The 25,096-nt window shown below is 37.1% G+C and overlaps 1 protein-coding gene across 1 annotated transcript in view; it reads left to right on the forward strand.

Moving 5' to 3' along the window:
- The window catches only part of GRID2 (glutamate ionotropic receptor delta type subunit 2), a 1,430,685-nt gene that overhangs the window by 1,209,592 nt on the left and 195,997 nt on the right, over positions 1 to 25,096 (forward strand). Inside the window, exon 13 of the mRNA XM_057502448.1 lies at positions 11,720 to 11,915. Within this exon, the coding sequence (XP_057358431.1) occupies positions 11,720 to 11,915 (196 nt within the window). The remainder of the gene's footprint in view (positions 1 to 11,719; positions 11,916 to 25,096) is intronic.

Below are 25,096 nucleotides of genomic sequence, written 5' to 3' on the forward strand. Positions count from 1 at the left end.
CGACTTGCTCTACCTTCCCAGTTAAAATGTACTTTCTTGACAGTGGTTTTATCACCTTTGCCCCAACAGAGTCTTATGTATTACCTCACCGAGTACATACTTTGTTTCAAGTAATTACTCATGAAATGAATAGATCAGAAAGGGGTTTCTTAGAATCTGGCCTGAAGCTATGGGACCCCATGACTTGTTTATATACCTCATAAAAATCAGAAAGCAATATGAAAGTCATTTCTTTGTCCTGTCACTCCAGGATAAGAGAGGGAACCCCAAACGGTGTGCTCTCTAGGTTTCCTTAGAGGCTCACCGGCTTCAGTCTCCCAGGAGAACGCTGTGCTGTAGCTCTCAGTAGGGCACTGCACACCTTACTAGGAGCAGCCAAAGTCAGGGTCGCTGCAGGGAGCCGGTCCTGATTCATGCGGCTTTATGTTTCGGTTTAATACAGAATCATATGATAGGCTTAGCGCCAGAGAACACAGGCCCTACAGACAGACGGAGACATTCACCTCCTTATTCGTCTTGCTCAGTGTCGAAATGGCTTACCTGTCAAGGCATTTAAGCACTACACTGATGGATGTTTTATAAACATACAGCCATTTGTATGTTCTAGACAAGATTTTGTCTTTCTTTTTGAAAAACTAAAAATTCTCTGAACTATGTTGGTTTTCCAAAGCCACCCTTCAATGAGCATTTAATTAAAAGTTGTCTACCACATTAGTGACTCCCAGGAACAGAGCTATATCAGCACTGCTGGAGAGTTTGTTTACACTGAGCTCACCAAGATGAAAATTTTGCCAAACTAATAGGCTTCCACAACCCCTAAGATGATCTCCTTCTTCTGGACAGGCTGAATCATCCTAAACAAGTCAAGTCTTCCTGTCTTTCTCTCTCCCCAACCTTAGTCCTCTAAGCCTAGAAACCTATTAAGTACTCAAGAATATAAATTCCTGCTCTTCTCTATTTCTTGTTATTTTCCTTCCTTACCTGAAGTCAGTTGAATGAATAAATTCTATCTCCCATAAGAATGTGGATATGGTAAAAAACCAATACTAGGGATTACTCTGTTTAGAAATTCTGAAAGAGCTGGTTTGAGCATGGGGCATGCTTTTGTGACATAACGTAGGAAGAGTAAGTGGTGGAAACAAGCGGCAGTGGAACCGGCAGGTGGGGTTGTTTGGCAGAAAAATGCTGTGGAAGGGGGACTGGAGACCTAGGTTCAACTGTGCAAGTCTCTTTCCTGATACTATATAATAAGGCATGTTTTTAACCACTTTGTGCCTTATCTCTGTCTTCAAAAATATGATCCATTCTTCTCTCACTCCACAAATATTTGTTCACAGTTTGAATGTATTTGCAATGTCCCTTCAACTATAAAATTATGTCAGCTACACAAATGAGGTATCTTTTAAAATAAGATTTGAGATAACAGATAAAAATATATTCACATAGATACTGTGAAAGAAGAATCCTAGATTGCAAGGCAGAGATGAAAGGAAACTCTTGTTTTGCCTTAGCTTCCTTTTTTCTCCTTCTGCTTTTCTTGTCCTATCTACTCCCTGTCCTTTCCATCATGCCAGCAATTTCAGTGTGCTGACCTCCAGTCAGCACTAAGTATCTGTTTGACCCCATAATTTCTGTGATCATCTTAGTTCCTGCACAAGCTCCTATCTTCTAAAGATAGTCAATCTATTTTTAATGGCTTTCTCCATCATCCTGCATGCACACGCACACACACACACACACACACACACACACACACACACACACACACACACCACTCCTACTAGAGCCCCTATTTCTCAAACCCTGATCTTCTAACCTAAGGGTAAAGTTGAAAAATCGCAGATGCTCCAGATCACACCTATTTATAAGGTCCATGGGAAAGATAAAGAACAAGATATGCAACTGGCTTGCTGGGCTGCTTTTTCAGATGAAAATTGTCATTTTCTGAGAGGGATGCTGCAGAAGTCTCAAGATTTGCTGCTGAATGGAGGGCAGTGGTGGGGGAGATATTTGCAAACATTTATAACCTGAGTGGCTGTTAACAAGACCTGACTGTGAGCATCGTGACATGCATTTTATACCTACTTTTAGTTGAAATTTCTTACAAAGGATATATACCTAATTGGGAATAGAGGATGATTTCTCTGAATGATTAAAAAAAAATCTGTTTTGGAAAAACACACAGACCCACTACACTGGGGAAAAGAAAAACACCTTTTCTTTTTGAGAAATTTTAAGTTATCAGTAGAATTTTTTGTCCCCTGCCTTTTGTTATAAAGAGCAAGTATTTTTGTTTTTAGTTACATTCCTTAGAATCTTCACTTAAATGATGACCTTCTACCTTATTTTGAGAGTCGTGTTTCATTGGGTCTTCAAATAGGTTATTAGATCTACTATTTTTCCTGGTAAATTCTTTCTCTCCAGTAATTTCCACTGTGAATAATTTGATAATGTGGTTAATGTTTTGAGCTCCGTAAGATAATTTATAGGGAAAAAATTACTAATTGCTATTGATTCCTCATTTGAATACTTAGGCCATTGTTTCATGTAGTGATGTTGTGTATTATTGTATCACAGCTTGTTAGTGAGCTATGCGTGAGGTAGTGATCAATGGTTCAATGTCAGCCTTGGATGGTGTATTCAATAAAGCTTTTTTCCATAAGTCAGGGCTGGCCCTGATTTTAATGAACATTTTCAGTGCTGATTTGAAGTATAGAATAGGGAGTAAGCTTATTAAATATGCAGATTACTTTATATTGAGTAGGGGTGATTATTGACTAGAACCACACTGTAAGAATTCATAAGTACCTTGACAAGTTAAACAAAGTGATTAGAAGTGAGATGAAGTTTAATCAAGACAAATATGTGCTAATTCACTCAGATGGAAAGAAAAAACCTGTGTGTGTGTGGTGTGCGTGTGTCCATGGTAGCTCAGAATTGGGCAATGAAGGCAGTTTAAAATGAATCACCTGTCAATTACAAATTTAAATGTAGTGCCAGTTTTTATAAAGAACCAAAGTCACCTAGCAGTGTAAAAATGGTTCAGTCCTTTTAAAGACTCCTATGACCTATTTATAAGGTCCATGAATTATGCAAAAATTGCAATAAAAGAGAAAAAGATGATTTAGTTAATAACAATGTAAAAATGTGAGTAACAGATACAGTGGGTACGAAGTAATTTAGTGTTTAACTCAACAAGTAGAAGGCTAAAGGGTGCAAATGAAAAGGAAGTGTTTTTTTACATAAAGAAATATTGAATTAGAGGTGGTGAATAGCTATTTTCCATTTTCACTGTGTACAAAATGAGAGACTTATGTGAAATAGGAGTTTTAGGTTAGACAAGAATGAAGTCTCCTGGTGTTAAGTTTTCTAAGTCAGTAAAGTATCTTAAGAAGAAAAATAAAGTCCATTTTGGATGTGGGCTTATATGCCTTAAGATTCATCATAGAATTATATGATGCCTCCAGGAACTCTTTCCACTCTTTTATGATGTGATTGTATTAGGATTCTTTCTTAACACCATTTAGAAATGTGTTGATCTTGAGTGAAATTCATGGGAATTAGTCAAGTCCTTCCTGTATTTTCAATGATAGAACAGAGAAATCCACTATTCTAACATTGAAGTCATTTGGATTATTTAAGGATATCATTTTTTTTTTTGAGAGGGCATCTCTCATATTTATTGATCAAATGGTTGTTAACAACAATAAAATTCTTAATAGGGGACTCAATGCACAATCATTAATCAACCCCAAGCCTAATTCTCAACAGTCTCTAATTTAAAGATATCATTTTAAAATAAATTTTACAGTCAATAGACAATCAATAGTGACATAATGAAATGCTAGCCACACAAATTTAGGATAATTCCCTATTTGTTTATAATGTCTTAGGGTAAATAATACTGCATCTTTTTCACAATATCTCATAAAGAAACTATAAATACCTTGTATGATACACAGGAAAACTGCAGATAATTGAATTCTTAGAATACTGGAGATTTTATAGAGGAGTTTTGTTTAATTAGTGTGTATATCTTTATCTATATACACCATGAAAGTATGAAAGGCTACTTTGGCTAACTAATAGGCCATTTAAAATAGAGAACAGAGTCATAAGTTATAATTCTGCCAGCAGGTAGAAAAATAGTATCTTTCACATATCAGGATTTATGACGTGACAAAATTAGTTCCTAGCTTATAATGTGGATCATCAAGTCAGACAAGACTATCAGATTTTCAGATGACTATTTCTTGCACCTATATAGCATTGTCATTTTGGGGAGAATTTAACAATCATTTTTATTAGTTAGGCCTAGCAGCATTGTTACTGCCTAACAGTAAGAAAGACAGTGCTTTGTCTTGCTTTTGGTTCTCTAAAATTACATATTATATCCACAAGTATGCATCAACTTGTAAATGTGTACAGGAAAGGAAAGTCTCCCCAAGTGCAGGAAGGTGTTCCTCTAGGTAGACCGTAACTTCATCTTCCTCAAATACATCTATTTTATATATTTCCAATATTATCTGTGACAATCCTATCTATACCACATAGCACAGAGGGGTGCCCTTGACTACTGTGAGGGGGAGAGGGCATGAGAAATAGCCCCTGAATCTCTCAGGAAGGACTTGAGAGTCATCTCCTGGGCCATAATCTTCCATGCCCAGTAATCCACCATGCAGAGACTGTGTCTGAAGGCAGTGGTGTCCTCTCAGGAGCACTGTGACTGCAGTTTCTAGACTAAGCACACTTGAAATTGTGATGGTTATTTAAATAGTTTTTAAAAATAAAGATCAAATAAAGATTCTAGAGAAGTTCCGAATACAAAGACCTAAAGCTGTCTTATCTAATTTACTCTATTGTGCCACATAAGGGCAGTTCTGAGGGCCTGTGAAAGGTATAGGACAGGAAAGGGGAGAGGCACAGAGCGGAGCAAGCAGAGGAGGCTGTGCCACTGGGGCCTTATTTGAGCATCCCATGGGGAGCCGCCCTCATCACGTGGAGGCCATTGGCTGTGCTGCAAAGAGGAAGATGGAAAGCCTTTCCATGGTGTTGATTCCATTCTCCTTTAAGTAGACCATACATAATCTCCTTCTTCCTCTTCATTTAAATACTCAATCCTTGAAAGAAAAACAAAATCCTAAAATTTAATTTTCTATAATAATACTCAATATCACCCAAGGTGACTCTTTTCTCCTTTTTCTGGTGCTTGTCTCTTCTTTAGCTACTAAAACCATGAATTCTGTTATATGTTTTAATCATTTCACTTAGCAGAGTTAGTTGAGCAATTTCTTCACTGTTCCAGCTTACTTCTGCTATTTTATTCAGAAATCACTCATCAAACCAACCAGTACTCGTCAGCTGTGTTCCCACACTGATAAGCATCCCTTTCAGGATCAGACATTCCACTTTGTACTGGGTCCTTCGGCTACAGAATCATAGACAAAACCTCAGCTTTTCTAAATACTTTGTTTCAGTCCTATTTGCTTGGGTTTTCATTTTATTTTCCTTGCCTCTGAATTTATTTATTTTACATGCATGGCAAAATGTCTTATCAAGCAATTCACTAGTGGTCTGATAAAGCTTTTGTGTCTGATTTCATTACAGGGGAAATTTCCAGAACTCTCTTTTTAAAATTTGTTTTTTATTGCAAAATACTGCTGGCCATGATTACTCACCCACAGAATGGCTGGTAACATGCAGTAAAAAATCCCATTTTTATGCACTGCTAGTTTAATGGGAATGCTGGCTTTCCAAGATGAAAGCATGTTTCTAGTAAGAATAGCCAAAACAAATGAGCCCCATTTTTTGTTGTTTTCCAGACCTGAGGCTAGGTTCTGAGTTTCAAAGATGAATTTTTAAAAATTATGAAAATCAGCAATGTGTATTCTAATGAGGTAAATAAAGCAAAATTTTATAACACATGCTAAAATGTGAACATATTCTAGGTGTTAAAATACAACTGAAGAAGCAGCTGAGTTTGATCTTTTATGGAAAGAACTAAGTAGGTAGACCAAGCAAAGAATGATGAAATGGATTGTCTGCCTTATAATGTGAGGATGAATGAAGCAAAAGGTTGTTTCTGAGAGTGGGAAAAAAAGCATTGGGCCAGCTTTTTGAAGGATCTTGAATGGTATGAAGTTTGGAGTATATTGGGAGGATTTAAATAAGACAGGGGTAGAATCAGATTTGTGTATCAGAAAGAACACTTTAGCCAATGGCTGAATGAATTAGAGGTAGGTGAGAGTAGAGTTAGGGAAAAATAATTTTCTGGGTAGAAATGATGAGGGTATTGGCAATGGAAAGGTAAAGATAGAGTCAGATTTGTAAGATTTAAGAGGTAAAATGCACAGAACATAATGAGAAATTATGGGTGTTAAAGAGAAAGGCTATAGGTGAGGAAGAGGGGATAGCTGAGAATGAATCTCATTAGTAGGAAAAATAAGGAGATGACAACTCCAGAAACTGTAATGGAGAACAAAGTAATGATAATAATAGTGATCATATTAATAATTGCAACTACCAGTAATTGAGCACTTACAGAATAAGTACTAAGGTGTCTCTTATCAATAGCTACCTCAAACCTCCATACACTTTATTCTAAAATTATTATTTTTCATATTTAATAGGAAAAAGTTTTGCAATTTGGAGAGTTTAAATAATTTCTTCAAGGAGTGAAACTCAAACATTTACATCTTCAAAACCCATGTTTTAGAAACTAAGAGTTTGCCCAGGGCATAGCTGTTGGTAGCACCTGTTAGTGGCAAGCTTGCCCTATCTAACCACTTCAACCCATTTTCCAACACTTTTTCCTGCTTCTTGAGTCTCAATGACACTAATTCTCACTCAGCTGGCCTCTATTATGGCATATTAGTTGTTCTTTATAACGTTTTAAATTTGGTGCACTTCTTCTGGAAAACCTGCCTCTGCTCTCATGATAGCTCTTACCTGTCGCAACCAATGAACTGCAGGGGGCACCAGGCAGACTCTTTATAAGGTTGCTAATCAGCCCTCGGAGCTGCAACATCTGTCCAGCAGATGCTGATTTCAGCATCCAGAGCAAGAAACTGGGGAGGGAGTATGAGAGGAAAAGACCTGAACTGAATTGGAGAGCACTTTTAACATCCCCCTACTCGTCTGTCTTCCACTGCCAGCTCCTTTGCCTGGAGCATCTAGCGCCCATCCTATCAAACACGTTCCATTTTTCTCCCCCTGAAGAAAAGTCCCTTCTGATGTAACTTGAGTAGACTTGTTCCATTCCATTAAAAATGGGATTAGACTTAACAATTCCCCAGAGCTAGAGCTGACAGCTCACTATTGTCATTTGTTGGTGAGCAATCCACACAACCAAGCTCAAATGTTAAAAAAAATAAAAGAAAGAAAATGGAGATAGGAAAGAGGTTTATGGGAGTTATTTTAAGATGTGTACAGTTAAGATCTATTCTCCTGTTAAAAGAAAATAGGTAAAAATAGAATAAAAGGTCACTGCTGAGGATGGCATTAGATTTTAAAAATGTAAGTTGACAATTTTAGAAATGTAAATAAGTAGCAACACATAATTTCATTAACACAAACTCAAACAAATGTCCCAAAGAATTTTCCCTAAAGAAAGTTATGACTGTTTAATATCATAGATGCATAGTCTTACACTTGGAAAGGAAATGAGACATTAATTTGCCTCCAATTCATGAACCTCCTCATTGACAATACTAATAAGGGGTCCTCCTGACACACACACACACACACACACACACACACACACACAAATCCATTAGAAATCATTAAATAGGACATTATAAAGAGGGGAATCATTATAACAATAATTTTTATATAAAAACATTAGATAACTTGATCAAATGCTGATGTGACAGGTCCTTTTACCATCACTCTTTGCTCAGGACAATGTTACTCTCTCCATTTATAAATGAGGATGATAAGGTTAACAGGGAAACCTAACTTCACATGGCTCACAATGACATGTCTCTTTTACCTTAAAATCTAACTTTTCCAGTGCCACAGCTATTGCTGTCAAGATATCTATTATCAGAATATCACAAGTATCAAAATTAATTTTTATTGCTTGAAGGGTTTTAAGTGTTTATTCTTCTCATGGAAAGGGTTTGCAATCAGCCTAGATCCACCCAAATTCCTAAAATTTACTTTCACAGAGGTGCCATAAATTATACTTTCTCAGTTTATATAATGTTCATGCAAATAACTATATATCACTTACCAATCAGCTCTCAGTATTGTTTAGTATCCATAGGTTGCTAGTTGTATAGGACACCAGTACAAGGAACAAAAGTAGAACCTCATCAAGATGTAGTGAAAATAAGGCTGATTAGAGTGGCAAGGCATTTGCTTTCTTTAATTATCCATCACTTACAGCTATAGACACTCATTTTTTACTCTGTGTGCATGAGTGAGGGTGTGGGGCTAGGAGAGTAGGATCTAGGTATAAGAGATTTGCAGAGTGAACGTTTGCTGAATTTTGAGTATTATGTGGATTTTGTGTGGTTAGGTGGAGAAATGGAATATATTAGTATAAGTATATTCACAGTTAACTCTTTCCTAGAATGCTCCAAATTTTCCCATTTCTTCTGTGGCCTGGGTAAACATTACCGATTGTTAAAAAAGAAATGTCAGACTTGCCATGGGAAGTTAATTTATATATTGAGGGCTTATCAATCATTTTAGAATTGTTTTGCATTTTAAAACAATGATTAGGCACATCTAAATAATATCCACTCAGATGTCGACCTTCAGATACAATATTTTTGAGGATTATCATTTGTAGAATAACCTACTAGATTTCCTTTGGGGGCTCATAATATAGACCATAACATTTCTGCTGATCCTGCTCTAAAATCTTATTAGCATGAAAATAACAAAATGACCATTTATAATAGGCACTCCCTTTGCATTTTGGGCTCCTAAAATAGCCTTCTCTTTCTGTAATAAGCTATTTGTGCTCACTTCATTTTACTTCATTTTCTTTTTGTCACCTTCAGAGCTCTCTTGGTGTCCTATAATGGAATGATGCTGAAGCAGACAAGCTGTAATTTGTATTGCAAACCTACCTCAAGGCAAATTTATACACTGAACGTGGTATCAGAAATGAAGCTAGAGGGGACATGTCTTTGTTCTAAGTTACAAAATGCTCTGCTATTCTAAATTTGAAGTATGTTGAAAATAAACTGCCTTATTCTGACATCAGGAACTTCACATAGGCAATATATTAAGATACTTCTAAAAAAATTTTTGTGTACAAAACAGTTTCCCAACTAAGCTGTTTGCATTATATTCTATGTTTGAGTTGTAAAGTCAATATTTAAGGTGATACTATGTCACAGAAACCTGATTATATTATAGATCGCAATATTTGATTTTGATTTTCTTTTCATGGAAAGCTAAGATGGAGTGTTAGTTTATTTTAACAGTATTTTACTAGTATGACTATTCAGGCAAAACAGTTATATTTTTAGATATAGTCATAAAAAAATTTTCAACACTAGACTATGATCTTACCATCACCAAATTGAAGTCTTCTGAAAGTTATAATCAATATTGATTGCTGGAACTAGTATGCAGCAAGTGGCCAGTCTTATCCCGGGAGGGTTCCTGATGAACCTAACATGGCCTTCTCCAACCATAGACCTTCAGGTTCCAGAAGGTGAAAGCTCTGTACATCTTCTTAGACTTGGCCCTTACATTAATAGAAAGTGAACAAATGAGGTCTGCTATTATAACCTGTATAGATGTGTTTCATTTCTTTCCCTTGTGTAACCATTTTAGAGCAACCTCCCCGACCCTCCGCTTAACAGTGGAAAATATGTTAAAATGTTAATGTTTTGAATACAGTTTTACTCCTACTACTAGAAACAGCAGTAAATGACAGATTAATTGGGTTTTTTTAATAAAATTTTTATTGCTGTACTATTATCAAAAGAATTATGGTATGTCCCAGGAGGAAATGCCCTGTCACTCTCTGGGATATTACCCTCGCTACATGTAGTTCACTTTTATTCCTGCTTTTGCCCCCAATTACTCATTTATACTGTCACTTAATTTTATCTTTTACAAGTGGTAAGAGTTAGTTTAATAGTTGTAGACTATTTCAGAAAATGCTTCCCTTCAAATAGTAATTTTTCAGTGCATTACTTTATGCAGCAAAAGTACAGAGCAAAAGGAATTTTCATGGTACTTTTCATATAGTAAATGATACACATCAACAACAACTCAATAAAATGCAGATTAAATTTTGCTGAAAGTTACCATTAGAAATTAACACAAATACTCTTCTAACAAACACAGCCCATCATTTATTGTTTGCAATACAATTTTGCACATGATGGAAACTGGTGACCTGCAGGAATATTCCCAAATCCCTTGCCCAATGCTAGTGTTGGTGGTAAAGATCCCCAGGAAATCACTAGCAAACTTAATCTAGAAACAGATCAAAAGGCCAGAAATATATATACCATAAGATTCACAGCCCATGGTTGTAGAGGGCTGTGGGTATTTATTCTTGTTCAAAATATGGTATAGTGTTTCGAAGCATCTGCTCCCATTCTCAGAGGTTAGTGAGTTTGCAATGTGCCAGCATCCAATTTTGAACAGTATGCCAAAGACACATATTTGTTCTTAAATGTCAGTCATTAGAGTTGGGCACTACACAAATTCAATGAGTTCCAGTGGAGTGGTAATTGGTTCTCCTAGTTAGAAAGAATAGAGTGGCTCAGAAACTCAAATGTAAGGAAATCGACCACCAATTTAGAGATGAATAACCTGGGACAAATAGATACCATCTGTAACTCAAAGACTGATTTGGAAATCCTAGAGCATTATTCTGTAAAAGAGAAAGCTGAAAATATATTCAGCTTCCCAGAAGCATGAAATTTATTCTATTTGAATACAAATAGAAATCTCTCTCTCTCTCTCTTATACACACACACACACACACACACACACACACACACTCACAGACTTAAAGCAAATATAACAAATGAAATTTAGAAAAGAGTCATCATCTTGCAGCAGGAATAATACGACCTTTGGACTCAGTCAGGTGTACATCTGAATCCTCTGTCTATCCCTCACTGACTGTGCCACACTAAGAAAGGCCTTTATTCTCTCAGCTTAAGTGTCCTCATCTATAAAATGGGTGAAATAGTTCTGAACCTGAGGCACTGCTGTGAAGATAATGTATGTCAACTGCCTAGCAAGTGTGTAGATGCTCGATAAATAAAGAGTATCATAAATGCTGAAGTTTACTGTAAATCTGACCTCAAAACATGATGTTTATGCAAAATGTGATTATTTTATAAAAGTTTGACTGCCACCTGAAAGAACGTAGGCTTAAGGCTTGTAATATATTGAAATACTTTAAAAAACTAAATGATTATATGATTATCTACCAATTTAGTGCTAGATTTTTTCCCCTTCAGTGAAAGTTCACAAAAAAGCATTGCCTTTATCACTAGAAATGCTCACTTTTCCATTAGTAATAATTTTGACTTCTCATAATTCATGTAAGCCCCATACAGAAATTCTCCCTATGTATTACTTCTTAATAGTAAGAAACAACAAAAAAGAAAAGCAATTTGACGTCTGTATGTACATGTGTCCATACATTTGCTCTTTCCTTCCTAAAACTTTATTTCTACTTGATAATATTCAGTACTCTTTCTTGTGTCTCTCTTCTCTCCCAATAATCAAGGTCTCTCCAGGATCTTTCCAAACAAACAGACATCCCTTACGGCACAGTCCTGGACTCTGCAGTATATGAGCATGTCCGCATGAAGGGAATGAATCCTTTTGAGAGGGACAGCATGTATTCCCAAATGTGGAGGATGATCAACCGAAGCAATGGATCTGAAAATAACGTTCTGGAGTCTCAAGCAGGCATTCAAAAGGTATTGGCCATAGTTCTTCATTCATTGTCTACCATTTTTTCTCCCATATTGGAGTTGCTAAGTTGAAATTGGTTTATTTCTTTTCTGTAATTTTAACTTTGATATCTAGATTTCCATCAAATCACACCTTCCATTGAATTAAAGATTTTGAGGGGACTCAGTGCATCAGTAGAGGGAATTCAAAGCATTTTGTGCAGATCAGGGCTAGAGAGTTATACATATGAAGTTATACATACATATACAATGTTCAGGTTACCTAATTCTTTCAAATGACTTAGAGTATTTTCTACACTGCTTTTATTTTTAGGTGAAAACCTTATCTTTACATATGATTACATGAAGCTATCTGTGAGTAAATCTTGCCAACAAATAAGGTTTCTACAAATGTCTGTTTCTATTTTGAAAAGTTTTTTATATTACCTTACATAACTATCATTTAGAAATTATTTTAATAAAAAAAGACTTAGAAAGCAGTCTTTTGTGTGAAAAACATGAAGCTAGTTTTTATTGTGGGCTCTGGTTTATATACATGTATACAGAAGTAATTCTTTCTTCCTCAGTCCTCATCAACCTCCATGAGAGAACTGAATGATTTTTTTCTTAGAAGTACCCCTGTGGCTAACACAGTGAAAATGTATTACAATGTGAAAATGTCACAATGGTTGATATTCAACAAATAATTATGGGATGAGTGAGTGAAGGAATGAATGTCAATAACATCAGTAATGGCTGAATATACATTTTCTCTCTAACCTTGCACAGCAGAGTAATTTAGACCCCAAGTCTGAGTTCCTTGTTCAAAAGGCAAAGTAAATAATACCAGGTTGGAGAATGTTTTATGACTATAAAAATTTTTCTGCCACAGGTTCTAGCATTGTTCTGTGCCTTTTCAGATGACATCCTTTATCTGCTACTGCTATTGCTATGGGTCCTGAGAGTCAGGCTAATAATTTTTGCAGTTACCACATTGATACTGTTATTATAAAAACTGATGATGCTGACATAAACCTCTTTCCAAGTTCTAGTGATGAGTTTAAGGAAGTGAATGTCCTTGAAATGCTGGCAATGGCTTCTAACTCTGTCACCCTTATTATATTAGCCCCAATTTTCCAGGCCCCAGGTATTGACCTTAAAATATTTTTTTCTTGTTTTTGTCAAGAAGATCGTTGTCTTCTGGAAATTCAAACTAACATCCTCTGATTACTGGGGGGATGGGGTCTGGGAGTGAGAGTGGATGGGTGAGTGGACTTATGTGTTGTCTCAGGAAGAAGGACAGGTAGACGTTTTAGGGTTTGCTAGGCATTCACAGGATGTGAATGCATTTAAGCCACAGAATCTGTACACTAAATGGTTTTTGGAAGTGTAACTTTCCTTCATATCATCTACTGTTGAAGAAGTATTGTTTTCTTGAGAATAAGTATATTCATAGTTTATATTCCCATTTCAGTTTTTTTTAATTGACATGTAGTTGATATACAATACTGGTTTTAGGTGTACAACACAGTGATTTGACAGTGATTATTAAATGCTCACCCCAGTAAGTACAGTATCTGAAAACATATAAAGATGTTACAGTATTAGTGACTATATTTTCTGTGCTGTACTTTCATCCCTGTGTCTAATTTATATTAGAATTAGAATTTTGTTCTTCTTTATCCCCTTCACCTATTTCACCCATGCCCCCACCCACCTTCCCCATGGCAACCCCTGGTTTCTTCTCTGTGTCTATAAGTCTATTTCTGTTTTATTCATTAGTCTTATTTTTTAGGTTCAAGATATAAGTTAAAGCTTATGGTGTTTGCTTTCTCTGCGTAGCTTAGGTCACTTAGCATAATACCCTCTAGGTCCATGCATGTCCCAAGTGGAAAGATTTCATTCTTTTTATGGCTGAGTAATATTCCATTATATATATGTATCACATCTTCTTTCCCCATTCATCTGTTGATGGACACATGTTCCTTCCATATCTTGGCTATTGTAAATAATGCAGAAATAAACATAGGAGTTCATATATTTTTTCAAATCAGTGATTTTGTTTTGTTTGGATAACTCCCAGAAGTCAAAATTACTGGGTATTTCTATTTTTAGTTTTTTGAAAAACCTCCATATTGCTTTCCACAGTAACTGGACCAATTTACATTCCCACAGAATATAAGTGTTCCCTTTTCTCCACCTCCTCACCAATACTTGTTATTTCTTATCTTTTCGGTAGTAGCCATTCTGACTGGTATGAGGTGATATCTCAATGTGATTTTTATTTACATGTCCCCAGTGATTAGTGATTAGCATCTTTTCATGTGCCTATTGGCCATCTATACGTCCTCTTTGGTAAAATGTCTATTCAGGTCCTCTGCTCATTTTTAATTGGGATATTTGTTTTTTGGTGTTGAGTTGTATGAGTTATTTGTATATTTTGGGTATTAGCCCCTAAACATATATATCATTTGCAAATATATTTTCCCATACAGTAGATCATCTGTTTTGTTGATAGTTTCCTTTGCTCTGCAGAAGCTTTTTGGTTTGATGTAATCCTGCTTATTTATTTTTGCTTTTGTTTCCCTTGCCTAAGGAGACATACCATGAAAAAATATTACTAATGCAGATGTTCAAGAGCTTATCCATTTCCATCTAAAGAAGTTCCTTTAATATATCCTGTAAAGCCAGTTTAGTGGTGAAGAATTCTATTAACTTTTATTTTTCTGGAAAACTTTTTATCTCTTCTGTGATTCTGAATGATAGCCTTGCTGGGTAAAGCATCCTTGGTTGTAGATTTTTCCCTTTCAGAACTTTGAAGCTTTCATGCCATTCCCTCTAGTCTGCAAAGTTCTGCTGAAAAATATGCTGATAGCCTTATTCATTCCCTTGTACATAACTATCTGCCATTCTCTTGCTACTTTTAAGATTATTTCTGTAATCTTTGCCATTTTGATTACTATGTGTCTTGTTGTGGATCTCCTTGGATTCATTTTGTTAGGAAATCTCTGAACTTCAAGGACTTGGATGTCTGTTTCCTTCCCCAGGAAAGGAAACTTTCTTTCCTTCCCCAGCTGAGGAAATTTTCAGCTATTTTTTTCCTTTATATAGACAATTATTTCTTCAAATAGACTTTCTACCGCTTTCTCTCTCTCTTTCTGGGACCTCTATTATGCTAACATTTTTTCACTTGGAGTATGTTCATAACTCTTTAAGCATTTTCTCAGTTTTAGAAATTCTTTTTTCTCTCTGTTCCTCAGTTTGGTTACTTTCCACTATCCTGTCTTCTAGCTCACTGATCTGTTCTTCTGCATCCTCTAACTTACTATTAATTCTCTCTTTTATATTTTTCATTTTAGTTATTGTATTCTTCATCTCTATTTCTTTTTTATATTTTCTGTCTCTTTGTTGAAGTCCTTCCTGAGATCATCTCTTCTAGTCCCAGTGCAGTGAGGATCTTTATGATGATTACTTTGAATTATTTATCAGGTAGATTGCTTATTCCATTTCATTTAGCACTTTTCTGGTGTTTTGTCTTGCTCTTTGTTTGGAACATATTCCTCTGCCTCATTTTTTTTTTTTTTTTAAATAATTATTTTTTATTGAAGGGTAGTTGATGCACAGTATTACATTACATTAGTTTCAAGTGTACAACACAGTGGTAAAACATTTATATACATAATTTGAGGTTCCAGCTATCACCCTACCAAGCTGTTACAATATCTTGACTATATTCCTTATGCTATACATTACATCCCGGTTACTTATTTATTTTACCATTGGAAGTCTGTCCTTTTTTTTTTTTTTTTGTGAGGGCATCTCTCATATTTATTGATCAAATGGTTGTTAACGACAATAAAATTCTGTACAGGGGAGTCAATGCTCAATGCACAATCATTAATCCACCCCAAGCCTAATTTTCGTCAGTCTCCAATCTTCTGAGGCATAACAAACAAGTTCTTACATGTAGAACAAATTCTTACATAATGAATAAGTTACATGGTGAACAGTACAAGGGCAGTCATCACAGAAACTTTTGGTTTTGCTCATGCATTATGAACTATAAACAGTCAGTTCCAATATGAACACTCATTTGGTTTTTATACTTGATTTATATGTGGATACCACATTTCTCTCTTTATTATTATTATTTTTAATAAAATGCTGAAGTGGTAGGTAGATACAACATAAAGGTAGAAAACATAGTTTAGTGTTGTAAGAGAGCAAATGTAGATGATCAGGTGTGTGCCTGTAGACTATGTGTTAATCCAAGCTAGACCAGGGCAATAAAACATCCACGTATGCAGAAGATTTCTCTCAGAACAGGGGGGGTGAGGTTCTAAGCCTCACCTCTGTTGATCCCCAATTTCTCACCTGATGACCCCCCTGTGACTGTGCCTGTCTTAGGTTGTTCCTCCCTTGAGGAATCTTACCCGTCTCTGGCTAACCAGTCATCTTCCGGGGCCATACAGGGAAATGTTAAGTTGGTAAGTGAGAGAGAAGCCTTATTGTTTGAAAAGGTTAGCTTTTTACTTCTTTGCATATTTATGCCCTGTGGCTTCTATGCCCAGCATTTGTCTTGAGGTATCTTTACCACTTGGAGGAGTTATGATACTCGGTAAATTTGATATGAGGCACGAATTCTATTTAAGGGTTGTAATTAGGAAGGAAGAAGAAAAGCTATAGAAGTAGCAGGCGGAAGAAAACATGGGAAGATTGATTATTTCTTTGACATATATTCTTGTAGAGTAACTTCAGCGTATATAGGTTTTAAGCTACTACTTAAATTGCGCACACACGTTAACATAATAGGTGTATAGTTACATAACCAAAGTATATCTGTAATTACCAGCCATCTCCAGTGAAACCAAGAAAACCATTAAGGCACCTTAGGCATTTGTGAAAACTTATCTATGATATGGTGGATATTGTCCAACTGAACTTGAACAGTCTGAGAGAAATCAGACAAATTAAAACAACCCATTCCTGGGGACTGTTCACATGCCATACGTTCTTTTAACAGTAAATAGTCTGTAGTTGTAAGAGTTTGGAGCGCTACAATTTGCACTTCTCCAAATTCTTGGTTGAGTTCCAACAGTATAGATCCAGTCAAATTTGTTGTTTTACTGTATGCACAGGCCAGCTTAGATATCTCCTTCCTCATTCCCATGGCAAGTCCAGGAACTGGTGGGATGAGTGCATCTACTGCTGTAGCAGTGCGTGGATCTTTGTTGGGGTTTTTTGATGATCATCTTCTGGCATGAGTCTTCCAGAGAGTGCAGATGTTGGAAGTTCTTTTTCATATCGTATCTTAGTTCATTTTCGGGGTAGCCCAATTAGGCTTTGATCCTCTGTATAAACACAAACAGACCCTTTGCCTACACATTTATATGCCCTTTATACCCTTGTGTAGAACTCGTTGGAGGTTACCACACAGGAACTGCCCTTTTTTTTTTTTTTTTTTGCTTTGTTTTTGGTATCACTAATCTACACTTACATGATGAATATTATGTTTACTAGGCTCTCCCCTATACCAGGTCTCCCCTATAAACCCCTTTACAGTCACTGTCCATCAGCATAGCAAAATGTTGTAGAATCACTACTTGCCTTCTCTGTGTTATACAGCCCTCCCTTTTCTCCTACCCCCCCATGTATGTTAATCTTAATACCCCCCTACTTCTCCCCCCCTTATCCCTCCCTACCCACCCATCCTCCCCAGTCCCTTTCCCTTTGGTACCTGTTAGTCCATTCTTGAGTTCTGTGATTCTGCTGCTGTTTTGTTCCTTCAGTTTTTCCTTTGTTCTTATATTCCACAGATAAGTGAAATCATTTGGTATTTCTCTTTCTCCGCTTGGCTTGTTTCACTGAGCATAATACCCTCCAGCTCCATCCATGTTGCTGCAAATGATTGGATTTGCCCTTTTCTTATGGCTGAGTAGTATTCCATTGTGTATATGTACCACATCTTCTTTATCCATTCATCTATCGATGGACATTTAGGTTGCTTCCAATTCTTGGCTATTGTAAATAGTGCTGCAATAAACATAGGGGTGCATCTGTCTTTCTCAAACTTGATTGCTGCGTTCTTAGGGTAAATTCCTAGGAGTGCAATTCCTGGGTCAAATGGTAAGTCTGTTTTGAGCATTTTGATATACTTCCATACTGCTTTCCACAATGGTTGAACTAACTTACATTCCCACCAGCAGTGTAGGAGGGTTCCCCTTTCTCCACAGCCTCGCCAACATTTGTTGTTGTTTGTCTTTTGGATGGCAGCCATCCTTACTGGTGTGAGGTGATACCTCATTATAGTTTTAATTTGCATTTCTCTGATAATTAGCGATGTGGAGCATCTTTTCATGTGTCTGTTGGCCATCTGTACTTCTTTTTTGGAGAACTGTCTGTTCAGTTCCTCTGCCCATTTTTTAATTGGGTTATTTGTTTTTTGTTTGTTGAGGCGTGTGAGCTCTTTATATATTCTGGACGTCAAGCCTTTATCGGATGTGTCATTTTCAAATATATTCTCCCATACTGTAGGGATCCTTCTTGTTCTATTGATGGTGTCTTTTGCTGTACAGAAGCTTTTCAGCTTAATATAGTCCCACTTACTCATTTTTGCTGTTGTTTTCCTTGCCCGGGGAGATATGTTCAAGAAGAGGTCACTCATGTTTATGTCTAAGAGGTTTTCGCCTATGTTTTCTTCCAAGAGTTTAATGGTTTCATGGCTTACATTCAGGTCTTTGATCCATTTTGAGTTTACTTTTGTATATGGGGTTAGACAATGGTCCAGTTTCATTCTCCTACATGTAGCTGTCCAGTTTTGCCAGCACCACCTGTTGAAGAGACTGTCATTTCGCCATTGTATGTCCATGGCTCCTTTATCAAATATTAATTGACCATATATGTCTGGGTTAATGTCTGGATTCTCTAGTCTGTTCCATTGGTCTGTGGCTCTGCTCTTGTGCCAGTACCAAATTGTCTTGATTACTATGGCTTTATAGTAGAGCTTGAAGTTGGGGAGTGAGATCCCCCCTACTTTATTCTTCTTTCTCAGGATTGCTTTGGCTGTTCGGGGTCTTTGGTGTTTCCATATGAATTTTTGAATTATTTGTTCCAGTTCATTGAAGAATGTTGCTGGTAGTTTCATAGGGATTGCATCAAATCTGTATATTGCTTTGGGCAGGATGGCCATTTTAACGATATTAATTCTTCCTAGCCACGAGCATGGGATGAGTTTCCATCTGTTAGTGTCCCCTTTAATTTCTCTTAAGAGTGACTTGTAGTTTTCAGAGTGTAAGTCTTTCACTTCTTTGGTTAGGTTTATTCCTAGGTATTTTATTTTTTTGGATGCAATTCTGAATGGAGTTGTTTTCCTGATTTCTCTTTCTGTTGGTTCGTTGTTAGTATATAGGAAAGCCACAGATTTCTGTGTGTTGATTTTGTATCCTGCAACTTTGCTGTATTCCGATATCAGTTCTAGTAGTTTCGGGGTGGAGTCTTTAGGGTTTTTTATGTACAGTATCATGTCATCTGCAAATAGTGACAGTTTAACTTCTTCTTTACCAATCTGGATTCCTTGTATTTCTTTATTTTGTCTGATTGCCGTGGCTAGGACCTCCAGTACTATGTTAAATAACAGTGGAGAGAGTGGGCATCCCTGTCTAGTTCCCGATCTCAGCGGAAATGCTTTCAGCTTCTCGCTGTTCAATATAATGTTGGCTGTGGGTTTATCATAGATGGCCTTTATTATGTTGAGGTACTTGCCCTCTATTCCCATTTTGCTGAGAGTTTTTAACATGAATGGATGTTGAACTTTGTCAAATGCTTTTTCAGCATCTATGGAGATGATCATGTGGTTTTTGTCTTTCTTTTTGTTGATGTGGTGGATGATGTTGATGGACTTTCGAATGTTGTACCATCCTTGCATCCCTGGGATGAATCCCACTTGGTCATGGTGTATGATCCTTTTGATGTATTTTTGAATTCGGTTTGCTAATATTTTGTTGAGTATTTTTGCATCTACGTTCATCAGGGATATTGGTCTGTAGTTTTCTTTTTTGGTGGGGTCTTTGCCTGGTTTTGGTTTTAGGGTGATGTTAGCTTCATAGAATGAGTTTGGGAGTATCCCCTCCTCCTCTATTTTTTGGAAAACTTTAAGGAGAATGGGTATTATGTCTTCCCTGTATGTCTGATAAAATTCCGAGGTAAATCCATCTGGCCCGGGTGTTTTGTTCTTTGGTAGTTTTTTGATTACCGCTTCAATTTCATTGCTGGTAATTGGTCTGTTTAGATTTTCTGTTTCTTCCTGGGTCAATCTTGGAAGGTTGTATTTTTCTAGGAAGTTGTCCATTTCTCCTATGTTTCCCAGCTTGTTAGCATATAGGTTTTCATAGTATTCTCCAATAATTCTTTGCATTTCCGTGGGGTCCGTCGTGATTTTTCCTTTCTCGTTTCTGATACTGTTGATTTGTGTTGACTCTCTTTTCTTCTTAATAAGTCTGGCTAGAGGCTTATCGATTTTGTTTATTTTCTCGAAGAACCAGCTCTTGGTTTCATTGATTTTTGCTATTGTTTTATTCTTCTCAATTTTATTTATTTCTTCTCTGATCTTTATTATGTCCCTCTTTCTGCTGACCTTAGGCCTCATCTGTTCTTCTTTTTCCAATTTCGATAATTGTGACATTAGACCCTTCATTTGGGATTGCTCTTCCTTTTTTAAATATGCTTGGATTGCTATACACTTTCCTCTTAAGACTGCTTTTGCTGTGACCCACAGAAGTTGGGCCTTAGTGTTGTTGTTGTCATTTGTTTCCATATATTACTGGATCTCCATTTTGATTTGGTCATTGATCCATTGATTATTTAGGAGTGTGTTGTTAAGCCTTTATGTGTTTGTGAGCCTCTTTGCTTTCTTTGAACAGTTTATTTCTAGTTTTATGCCTTTGTGGTCTGAAAAGTTGGTTGGTAGGATTTCAATCTTTTGGAATTTTCTGAGGCTCTTTTTGTGGCCTAGTATGTGGTCTATTCTGGAGAATGTTCCAGTGCACTTGAGAAGAATGTATATCCCGCTGCTTTTGGATGTAGAGTTCTATAGATGTCTATTAGGTCCATCTGCTCTACTGTGTTGTTCAGTGCTTCCGTGTCCTTACTTATTTTCTGCCCAGTGGATCTATCCTTTGGGGTGAGTGGTGTGTTGAAGTCTCCTAGAATGAATGCATTGCAGTCTATATCCCCCTTTAGTTCTGTTAGTATTTGTTTCACATATGCTGGTGCTCCTGTGTTGGGTGCATATATATTTAGAATGGTTATATCCTCTTGTTTGACTGAGCCCTTTATCATTATGTAGTGTCCTTCTTTATCTCTTGTTACTTTCTTTGTTTTGAAGTCTATTTTGTCTGATATTAGTACTGCAACCCCTGCTTTCTTCTCACTGTTGTTTGCTTGAAATACGTTTTTCCATCCCTTGACTTTTAGTCTGTACATGTCTTTGGGTTTGAGGTGAGTTTCTTGTAAGCAGCATATAGATGGGTCTTGCTTTTTTATCCATTCTGTTACTCTGTGTCTTTTGATTGGTGCATTCAACCCATTAACATTTAGGGTGACTATTGAAAGATATGTACTTATTGCCATTGCAGGCTTTAAATTCGTGGTTACCAAAGGTTCAAGGTTAGCCTCTTTAGTATCTTACTGCCTAACTTAGCTCGCTTATTGAGCTGTTATATACACTGTCTGGAGATTCTTTTCTTCTCTCCCTTCTTGTTCCTCCTCCTCGATTCTTCATATGTTGGGTGTTTTGTGCTGTGCTCTTTCTAGGAGTGCTCCCATCTAGAGCAGTCCCTGTAAGATGTTCTGTAGAGGTGGTTTGTGGAAAGCAAATTCCCTCAGCTTTTGTTTGTCTGGGACTTGTTTAATCCCACCGTCATATTTGAATGATAGTCGTGCTGGATACAGTATCCTTGGTTCAAGGCCCTTCTGTTTCATTGTATTAAATATATCATGCCATTCTCTTCTGGCCTGTAGGGTTTCTGTTGAGAAATCTGACGTTAGCCTGATGGGTTTCCCTTTATAGGTGACCTTTTTCTCTCTAGCTGCCTTTAACACTCTTTCCTTGTCCTTGATCTTTGCCATTTTAATTATTATGTGTCTTGGTGTTGCCCTTCTTGGATCCTTTCTGTTGGGGGTTCTGTGTATTTCCGTGGTCTGTTCGATTACTTCCTCCCCCAGTGTGGGGAAGTTTTCAGAAATTATTTCTTCCAAGATACTTTCCATCTCTTTTCCTCTCTCTTCTTCTTCTGGGACCCCTATAATACGGATATTGTTCCTTTTGGATTGGTCACACAGTTCTCTTAATATTGTTTCATTCCTGGAGATCCTTTTGTCTCTCTCTATGTCAGCTTCTATGCGTTCCTGTTCTCTGATTTCAATTCCATCAATGGCCTCTTGCATTCTATCCATTCTGCTTATAAACCCTTCCAGAGTTTGTTTCATTTCTGCGATCTCCTTTCTGGCATCTGTGTTCTCCTTCCGGACTTCATCCCATTTCTCTTGCGTATTTCTCTGCATCTCTGTCAGCATGTTTATGATTCTTATTTTGAATTCTTTTTCAGGGAGACTGGTTAGGTCTGTCTCCTTCTCTGGTGTTGTCTCTGTGATCTTTGTCTGCCTGTAGCTTTGCCTTTTCATGGTGATAGAAATAGTCTGCAGAACTGGGACGAGTGACGGCTGGAAGGACTTCCTTTCTTGTTGGTTTGTGGCCCTCCTCTCCCCCTTCGCGAGGCGCTGCGTTCTCTCAGGTGCGGATGTGGTCTGGATATTGTCCTGTGTCCTCTGGTCTTTATTCTGGGAAGGGTTGTCTTTGTTATATTTTCATAGATATATGTTATTTTGGGAGGAGATTTCCGCTGCTCTACTCACGCCGCCATCTTCTGTCCCTCCTCCTCTGCCTCATTTTTGTCTGCCTTTGTGTTTGTTTTTATGTATTAGATAGTAACTATGTCTCCTGATTTTGAAAGTAGTAGCTTTATGTTGTAGTCATTCTGTGGTACCTGGAAGTGCAAAATGCTCTCTTCACTAGAGCCAGGTGCTCCAGGAGTATCCCCTGTGTGGGCTGTGCACAGCCTCCTGTTGTAGCTGAGCTATGACTGCAATTAGTGCACTGAAGGTGGAACCTGCATTCAGTCTGGCTACCAGCAATGGATGATGTGACAACTGCTGAGCTGAACAGGTCTGCAGGGGAATGCTGGGGCAGGACAATCAAGGTGGATGGAAAATCTCAGAACTGGTTCCTACAAGCATCTGTCCACTTCAGTTGAGGAAGGGCTGGAAAGTGGTACCCACCAGCCCTTTCTTCCTTGGAGAGAGCTCCTTCATACCTCTGCCCCTCCAGCACAATTCCCAAAGTTAGTAAATTACCTTTCAAACCAATTTTTCTGTGTTGGGTCTCAGAGCAAGTGCCAGAGCATGATGTCCTCCATAAGTGGAAACTTGCCCCCAACCACACAGCCCTCCAGCTCTCCCTGGTGTCCAGCCCCATTGATTTTCAAGGCCCAATGATATCATCTTCCTGTAGCAGATCCCCAGGACCAGGTATGCTGGCTCCCCAGGCATTTACTATCTCCCCTTCCATTTCTCTCTCCCTCCAGCTTGTGGGTTGGGTTAGGAAAAGGGCTAAGATCTTAATCTATTATGCCTCTTACCTTTTGCCCTTCTCAATGTGGTCTTCTCTTTTTTGCTAGGTGTAGAAGGTCTGTTCTGTCAGTCATTAGGTCATTTCCGAGTTACTTATATTGGATGTAGTTGCTTCCTTGATGTGTTTGTGGTAGGAGGTTATCAGTAACCTATCCTTCTATCTCTCTCCCCCAATCTTTCCACTCCAATTTAGATGCTAAAGCTCCCTACATTTTATAACCTCTTTCTATACCATGCCATTCCAGAGAAAATTCACATTCTTTTCTCCAAGCAGACATATAGATACCCAATATTTTTTGAAAGCATACATATTCGCTTACTCATTCATTATTTATTCATCCATTTTTCCAAGATTTGCTGAGTACCAATTATGTACCTGAAACTAGAGATAAACTTAATCACAGAGAAATGATCTGATCACTAGATTCATGAAATATTTAGTCTGGTAAAAAAGAGAGAAAAGGAAACTAAAATGCATCATCAAACAAAATGATTTAAATTGTGATAAATGCTATAAAAAAACAAATAGGGTGCTATTGTATAAATTAAAGAGGAAATCTAGTTGAGGAACATTGATCAGGTAAGGTTACCTGAGGCAAAAAAATAGGAACTATGATCTGCCTGATCAGGAGCTGGTCATGTAGAAGAGAGGGTGCAAGGCATCCAAACAAGGCAAAGCATAGGCAAGGGCTTGAAGTTTCATTCAAGAAACCAGTTTAAAACCAACATTAACTGGAGCATGTTGAATGAGAGAACATGGCATGAGGTTAGTGGGCAGGGGATAGTCATGTAGGGCTTTATTGCTCCTAGTTAGGAATTTGGATTTTATTTGAATGGCAAAAAAAATGCTACTAAAATAGGGCAATGTCATGATTTTTAGCTTTCAAGAAGATGACTATAGCTGATGTATGGGGGTTCAGTAAGAATATGCAAAGAGTAGAAATAGTGGGACTGTAAGAGTAACTTTCTGATGTAGCCAGTCAAGTGGATACATGTAAACAAGGCTTTGTTTTATTCTTACGTTCTTACAAACACACACAACTCATGTCCTTTATATTCTTTGTAATACTACAAACTTGTTTACCTTTCTACATCTTTATATTTCCAAAATAATTAGAAATCATAAATATACAGAATATTGATTGCTACATAGAAGTTTTAAATAATCATGTATGTGTTAAGGTCTACATATGTATCTTCTAAAGTTGTCTGTATTGTTTAAGAAAACCTCTCCTTTTCCAAGTATGTACATACAGTCTCCTACACTTTCTGTTTTTTCCTTTTTTTATTTTTTACATTTATACCTTTTAGCCATATGGAATTTAATTTGACATTTGTATATATGTAAAAATAAATTTTAAATATCCACCCTGGGAAAATTCCAATCTGAGATTCTATGAAATGGTGTTTTCAGACCACGCTATTAGTAATTTTGCATCATGTGCAGAGAAATTTAGTTAATTATTCTTTAGGCTTTAGTTTTTTTTATTATGTTGCCATTCCATCACCTTTCAGTTTGGGTT

This window comes from Manis pentadactyla, chromosome 5 (assembly GCF_030020395.1).
Source record: "Manis pentadactyla isolate mManPen7 chromosome 5, mManPen7.hap1, whole genome shotgun sequence".
NCBI classification, from domain to species: domain Eukaryota; kingdom Metazoa; phylum Chordata; class Mammalia; order Pholidota; family Manidae; genus Manis; species Manis pentadactyla.